General features: G+C 34.9%; 1 protein-coding gene across 1 annotated transcript in view; it reads right to left on the bottom strand.

The window, feature by feature from the left end:
- Positions 1-489: 489 nt before the first annotated feature.
- The window catches only part of LOC107738524 (KDEL motif-containing protein 1-like), a 10,520-nt gene continuing 2,950 nt past the window's right edge, over positions 490-8,059 (bottom strand). The window contains exons 2-9 of the mRNA XM_016550280.1: positions 6,333-6,427; positions 5,626-5,703; positions 4,585-4,757; positions 3,900-4,137; positions 3,563-3,772; positions 2,293-2,382; positions 1,100-1,198; positions 490-540 (exon numbers count right to left, since the gene is read on the bottom strand). Coding sequence (XP_016405766.1) covers positions 523-540; positions 1,100-1,198; positions 2,293-2,382; positions 3,563-3,772; positions 3,900-4,137; positions 4,585-4,757; positions 5,626-5,703; positions 6,333-6,427 — 1,001 coding nt within the window. The 3' untranslated portion in view covers positions 490-522. The remainder of the gene's footprint in view (positions 541-1,099; positions 1,199-2,292; positions 2,383-3,562; positions 3,773-3,899; positions 4,138-4,584; positions 4,758-5,625; positions 5,704-6,332; positions 6,428-8,059) is intronic.

Raw genomic sequence — 8,059 nt, 5'->3', positions numbered from 1 at the left:
CTATAAGCTCTATAAGCTCTGACTCTGTACAGAAAGTTGACCACCCTGCAGGTGAATCGCAGGCACGGGCGGCGAGGCTCTCGAGGCTCTCCAGCTGTTTGATGTGCAGGTCTCCCCCCGCGCTGACGTCAGCAGGGACCGTGAACACACTGTCCAGCTCTTTCTGCTCGAACGGGATTCTCACATTCACCTGCGATATTCATATAAATAAAAAGTTCTCAAACCGTGTTAAAAACGAAGTTCATTAGACAATGCAACAAAATCATTTTGTAAACAAATTATTTTCCACTCCGTTTACAAAAAGTGTTAAGTTGGATATAATGTTTATAATATATAATTCATATAAACCAGACCAACAAGAGTATAGAAATACAAAGATTTAATACAAAAAGAGAAACATTTAGTTAAGACATTGCAGTCACAAGACACTTAATGCACAAAGTCTGTGGTCTCAGAAACCTCTTTTTCTGAAAATCCATCTAAATGTAATGGCTGCAGTTACATAATGAAATAGGTGGTCTCTTACAGCTCATCTCTGACCTATACAAAAAAAAAAAAAACAATTAGAAAGGATCCAGAGTAAATGTACTGCGGACTAAAAGAATTCATATAAACATTTTATCAGCGTAATCTGTTGATCAATCCATGTCATAAAAAGTGTATTGCCCTCATAAACCCAGTTTGTGTGCTTTATGAAATGATAATAAATCCATTAGATACTTAATTAAAAGTATTGGTACAATTTTATACCATATGGTGGTAAATTGTTCACTGTTGTTTCTTAACAATAAATGTTTTATTATGCTGAAAATTCAAAGCTGAACAGTAATTTTTAACAATATGAATAGTATAAAATGTATAAATGGAAATCTTTGTATGGACAAAAGTGAAAAAAGTGCTTAATCTGTATGAAGCGAGTTTGGTTAGGATATTTTATTTTGATGGAATCTAGAAATGTTGTGCTATTATTATAGACTGATGACTATTATTATACACGGAGTATGGTCAGTACAATCTCTAATATTGTGTAAAATAGGTTAAATTAATACAAATGAATACACACATTTTTGTGATTTTGTTTAATACCAAGAACACTGACCTTTTTTCTTGCACAAGGGAAAAGTTCATCCTTTGGCTGTTCCACCAGATCCATACCATCTCGAACCTTGGCCTCAGTGACCTGCAGTTCAGCGTACTTCTAAAAACAAAAAAACACAGAGCTGGATGAGTGTAGAAATTGTATTTAGTGTACAAAATTTTACTGTCAAAACTAAACAGAAAGATATTACAAGGTATATTACCTTTATTTCACAATATGCAAGTTCAGCTACATAATTTTACCATTTGTAATCGTTCTATCCAATCACACAACCTCTTACTTTTTTTGTCCTGGTGAAGCACTTTTATGTAGATTTTTTTATTTTTATTTTATTTATTCACACTAAACAAGCATCTTTATCAGCAGTATGAATCACATAAAATTCAAGTAGCCGCTGTGGTCTTGACCTCCAACACTTCCACACCTCAAACGCACACAGGTTTATTGCTGAGAAGTGCTTTGAGGCCAGAACATGTGTTTAAAGATTAATGTTTCCAGTCGATGGTTATGGAAAACCATAAAGGGTTCATGAACTCAGGGGTACTTGTGCTCAGTGACTACTGTGAGCACACAGGAGACTTGGGACCATCCAAAAAAAGAATATATTTAGTGGGGTGAATGCCATGATACGGAGTTCACAGAGTGTTAAAAAGATGATAAAAAGAAAAACGTGTAACAAAAATGAAAAAAAAGAGTATGTGTGTATCTACACATAAAAAGTGTTTGTGTGTATATACACTTTATTTTTTGTACCTAACCCTAACAATAAAAATGTAAAATAGTATGTAAATACCCAGAGCAGACCTAGAAAGAGTCTTACAGAAACAAGTCTTTATTACATGATAAAGGGAAGTGCTTCTAGTCATACTACCATCTTATCAACACAGACAGTAAAATAACCACTATGTGTGTGCCATGCAGATGGCAAGATGTGCGCTAACCCTTGTGATTTGTGTCCTTGAGAACAACACATAAAACTTGAATGAAGATGGAAGATCAAGACAAGAAATATACACACTGATAAATTCATAAAATCAAAAAATGTGAATAGAGAAAATGATAAAGAGAAAAAACAGTGTTACAAAGGAAAAACAAACAACCAAAAGCCTGTAGTGTCAGCGAAACAGTGACTGATGGTGTAGTCACTGCCACAATAGACACACAAGAGCACTGAACCGAAGAAAAAAAAATACCTGAAAGAGTTTGAAGTAGTAACGGAATATACTGTCACCCATCAGATGAGTTCGTGCAAACCGTTGACCTGCCAGGGCGATCCTTTTTGCCTTTAAACAGAAGAGAAAAACAGAAAGGTGGCAGGATTGTTTGTGCAGTTAGCTGCTGCAGTCACGCTTTAAACAGTGCAATCTGCACAACAACTGCACACATGCGTCTAAAAAATAATTGAGCATTTTCTATTTGTGTACTTTGTTAATAGATTAAAATGAATATAAATTACACCATGCACTTCTCCCAGAACTCTGTGATCAAATTTAACCAATTCCCACATGATTTGTGATTGCAATTGTGATTCTCCCAAAATACATAAATGTAAAAATAATGCATTATATATTATATTAATTATTTTATATAATACATATCATATCATATTTTATTTAATGGTTATTAGTTTTCTCACTAATAATCAGTGTAATCAGCCAATTCAGTACTTTTGGGATATGCTAATCATTCATCCATTATATTATATAAAATGCAGTGGGTATAGAAAAGAATCACCCCCCTTTAAAATAATCACATTTTGTTGCTTTACAGTCTGTAATGAAGACGGACACAGTTTTTGCTTTATCCAGCTGTATTTATCCAGTGGTTGAAGGAGAAAAATGTGAATGTCCCCATTGAAAATCTGTGGAATGACTTGAAGACTGCAGTCCACAAACGCTCACCATCAAATTTAACTGAACTTCAGCAGTTCTGCAAAGAAGAGCAGGCAAATATTGCAAAGTCTAGATGTGCAAAGTTAGTAGAGACAGAGACATATCACACAGACTAAAGGCTGTAATTAAAGCAAAAGGTTGTTCAACAAAATACTGACATGAGGGGGTAATCCTTTTTCCAACTCAGTGATTCTGTTTTTTTATTTATTTTTTGACATGCTGGTATTATATCTTTCACTTGGGTGTTATAAGATGCACTGAGTAAATACTAAATACAGCTGGATAAAACAAAACACACCGTCTTCATTTCAGGCTGCAAAGCAACAAAATGTGATTATTTAAAAGGGGGCTGATTCTATTCTATACCCACTGTATATCACACAGAAGATTAATTAAACTAATTATTGAAAATTAGTGTCTTATTTTGTTTCTGCTATATATATAAAATCCAAATGATATAGAACTGAAAAAAAAAAAAAAACAGATTTAAATTTAAAAAAAAGTCTGTGCTCCCAAACATTTTAATATGCAATATTTTGTGTTCACATGAGAATGAATGGAGATAATGTACCTCCTCATCATGGTCTCTAGCCCACTGGATCTTCTCCAGTAGGTCACTAAGGTCAGCTTTGAAGGGGATGTAGTGCACCCATGGCTGGAGCTGCTTGTAAAAGTGCTCATAATAGATGGAGTCATGTTTGAACACCACACCTTCTCCTGCAAGCAGGTAAGGCAGCCTGTAGGCTGCTACTGTCCCATCCACATTTATCTGGTACTTATACTGTTCAAAGAGAAATATACAAGTCACCTCAGATAAAAATAACACTACATAAAACACTGAAAATATGTGAATTAATTGAATTGAGGATCTATGGTGTGTGTACTGAAGTTCTGTGAAATCCATGCACCTTGAAGAAGTCGAAAAAGGACACATGTTTGACGAGGGGCCCATATAGGCTCTCATCGTGCTTGAAAAAGAAGAAATTGGTTAGGGCGGCATCAAGCATGTCAGGGTTCGCCCGCGCCAGTTTAACCAGCTCAAGACGCTCTTTCCTGCTGTCTCGCCCTCTCCAGAATGCTTTGCTGATCTTCTGCTCCCACGCTGGACCTGTGTGTCCCTGAACAGACATCATGTCCAGACTCACTCTGCCACACAACAAATGATCAAAGGACAAAACATATTTTAATCAGTCAGAAGAGGAAAATAATCAGAAATGTAATTTCATGTTGTTATGAACTAAAATATAATGATCCATGTTTTTTCCTCTACAAATCACTGAACTTTTATATGCATCCCCTCAGATTTCTGTCACAATAATTATGTAAATGTTAGCACAGATATTGCATCTCGTTTTCATGGACAGAAATTTTAAGTATTATCACTCACTCATACTCAACATCAATTATATCATATGAAAAAAAAAATCTTTTAGCATTTTGCTACAATAAAAACAGTTTTAAAATTAAGTTCTGTTTATTTCCTAGTTTAAATCAGATTTTAAATCATAGAGTTCCTTAAAAATCCATAAAAAGTTTTTTGTTCCATTAAAAAGATGTTATCTGCATCTCCAAGAGTCACAAGAGTTTCTTTACCTGCCCATAGTCTCCAATACAGATTCAGTGAGGTCATATGTCGGCATGACAATGTCTTGTGTATCATTGGACCCACACCATGAAAAGATCGGGCTGGGCTTCTCAGAGGCCTGTCTTTTCTCCAGGGGCCAGTCCTCCAAATTAACAAAAAACGAAATGTCTGGAAGCTTGACCTGGTCACACGCAACAACATAAATGGACTGTTAATTTTTCAGTTATAAAATTACACTAATCAGTCATTCAACATAACACAAAACACATAACACATTATTCAAAATATATTTCAAAACTTTGGGGTTGTTAAGACTTTTAAATGTGTTTGAAAATTATGCTAATGTATTTCTCTTTAAAGGCTGAATTTATTTGATCAAAAATACAGTAAAACAGTCATATTGTGTAATATTATTACAATTTAAAATAAACGTTTTCTATTTTAATGTATTTTAAAATGTAATTTATTCCTGTGAAGGCGAAGCTGAATTTTCAGCTCCAGTCTTCAGTGTCACATGATACTTCAGAAATCATTCTAATATGCTGATTTGGAGCACAAGAAACATTTACTATTAATATAAATGCTGAAAACAGTTGTATTGCTTAATATTTTTTGTGGAAACGGTGATACATTTTTTCAGAACTCCTTGGTGAAAGAAAGTTTAAAAGAACAGCTTTTTTAAACAAATTTTCGTAACATTTTTAATGTTTTTTTCTGTGACTTTTGATCAGTTGAATACATCCTTAATGAATAGAAGTAATAATGTTTCTTTTCCATTGGTTAAACTACTTTGGGACATTGCCACAAACCTATCAGTAATACTATTGTAAGGACTAAAAATAGCGCTGTAACACTCCTTAAATTCTCCTTTTTTGATGTCCATGCCTCCAACCTTTCTACGTTAGAGTGCCATCTAATGGCTATGAAGGTAAATGACTGAGCACATACTTAAGAAGATGTTTAATAACATTATTATTACTTAATATAACTTGTATGCATAAAAGCACTCAAAAACATTTGTACTATCTGTATATTGGGGTAATACTCACTTTACGTGTAAGGGACAGAAGGAAGGCATCCATGAAGATCCTGAATCTGACATGTTCTCCATGTGTTTTTATATAAACCTACACAAACAAAGAATAGAAATGCATGTTATAATGTTTCAATCTTTGGTATCTAACTGCTTCTTTATGTAGTTATAGGCTATGTAGTTATATAGCAGCAGAAAGCAATGGAAGGCAGATAGAGTGAGGTACAGATATAAAGATAAAACACTTTCACCCAATCAATGGTCCATCATTCATTTTAAACATATGACAAAAGTACTTATTTCTTTAATTAAAGGTGCAGTAGGAGATCTTGGAAAATGCTAACTTTAGCCTGATAGCACTGAAAGCGAATGTCCCACCTCTCTGCAATCGCCGTCCAAAGCCACGCCCCATGAACGCATATATGCTCACAGACCAGAATAGCAGAGACTACATTAGTATAATAGGCTACATCCACGGTTCCCAATTCCAGTCGCCCACCCCCCTGCACATTTCATATGTATCTCTTATCACGTGCGACGTTTGTTCTATTCGACCATAAGCGCCCTGCGATATCGGGATGTGAAGAGACTTTCAACCAGCATAACAAAACATGTTTCTGAAGACAATCACCTATTGCACCTTTAAATAGTTCACCTTTAAAACAGTCCACAGGCATCAAAGTGACTGTGATGAGCTCACTGAATGTGTGTATGCGTGTGTACCTGGTTGTTTTTGATGGTGTAGTGGCACAGGCTATGTCTCTTCCCAAAGCGCTGAAGAATCTCATGGGCATTACGATCTGGATCCACCCCAGTAACTTTGTTTTGGTAAGCCTTTTTCTGCAAGCGTCTGAAAAAATGAACGCGTCAGATTTCACTCCCTTTGTGACGTGGCAAAGGGATCTTATTATAATATAAATATTATATTATAATATAAAGGAACAGTCCTATTCTGGAAAAGGGGGCGGGGAGCAGCAGCTCATTTGCATTTAAAGATACATGCATGAAAACAGTGTGTTTCTGCTTTCTCTCAAAATAGGCATTTTCAAAATGATATAATAAATGATCCGTGGGATATTTTGCGCTGAAACTTCACAGACACATTCTGGGGACACCTGAGACTTATATTATATATTGTAGAAAGGGGCATAATAGAATCTTTAATACAATCTCTTCAATGGTTCTTTGCATCACTTTAAGGATCAGCAGGTAAGTCTTCTTTATGCTGTATATGGCAGATTATAGACTTTAAAAGTTGTTGATGTTGCATTATAGGTTCTTTAGAAGTGAGTATTGGTCTCTGGGTTTTTAAGCACCGATATAGTTTCCTTAAGAAAGCATAAGATGATCTTGGTGGAAATATTGAGGTTCTATTGTGGTTTTATTTTTTGGTTCTAGCTGAAACCTTTATTTAAGGCAAGACATAGGCAAATCCATTGTTTTTTTTTAGTTATTTTGCTTCCATAACCTTTTTTCTTTCTGACTAGAGGAAAGAAAACATCCCATGTATGTGTTTATTTTATTACATCTATTTGTGTCTGCAGATTTCAATGACAGTACATATTTTTAAATGATGTTTTCTGAAAATGCTTTTTTCATGCACTGAGCCAGAAATCTTTACTTATATTCACGTAACTTTACAGTTTAATTTCAATCTATATTCTGAAGGCATTTAAAGAGGGGTTTGCCTAATTTATATAACATTGTATATCCTAAAAACATTTATTTACAGTTTTTTTTCCCCTGCCTTTTGACAGTATTTTCTGATTTATTGAGTGATAAAACTGTAATATTTCAACCAAATGAAACTAAATCTTGAACCTGGCTTCATCCAATGTTAAAATTTCTGTTCTGAAAATTTATGCAAATAAATACTTAATGTATATTTCATTAGATAATGTATCGTTTACATAGTTAAGCATAACATTTCAGAAAACTATCGTCTTAATGTACTGTGATTTATCAACTTGGGAAGTATGGTGATATCTAATAGTTAAAATTTTACCATTTTCACATGTGGTGTGTTGCCTTAAAAAAAAGAACATTACAAGTGTCTTAATCCAGGTTTGAACCCACAACCTATATTTTCTAGCCAGATGTTTAACCACTAAGCCTAGTGTCCCATTCTGGTCTTTCAGCAGAACTGACTCACTTTCTTCCGGTGGTGTCCACTGTCTGTATGAAGAAGAACCGAGCAGGAAGGACAATGTTTGTTTCCAGTCCAGGACCCCAGATTAAAGTTGGGCGATGCCGCTGCCTTTGATCTCCGTATCACGAAAATGATGCAAGGCATCATGAGCAGGAAAAGCTTTCTCAACATGTTTAGGGAGGATGAGGACACTTTCAGTAGTGGACGCGTTCATTTACCATCACTCCCTCGGAATGACAATGCTCTTAAGAGTTCTTAAAAAAAAAAAAAACATTGCTTAAAAACACTAACCATACATTTC

Source organism: Sinocyclocheilus rhinocerous, unplaced genomic scaffold, assembly GCF_001515625.1.
Source record: "Sinocyclocheilus rhinocerous isolate Xijiao unplaced genomic scaffold, SAMN03320098_v1.1 scaffold1215, whole genome shotgun sequence".
Classification (NCBI taxonomy): domain Eukaryota; kingdom Metazoa; phylum Chordata; class Actinopteri; order Cypriniformes; family Cyprinidae; genus Sinocyclocheilus; species Sinocyclocheilus rhinocerous.
The sequence above is the reverse complement of the archived record's forward strand: the minus strand, read 5'-3'. Positions and strand labels throughout refer to the sequence as shown.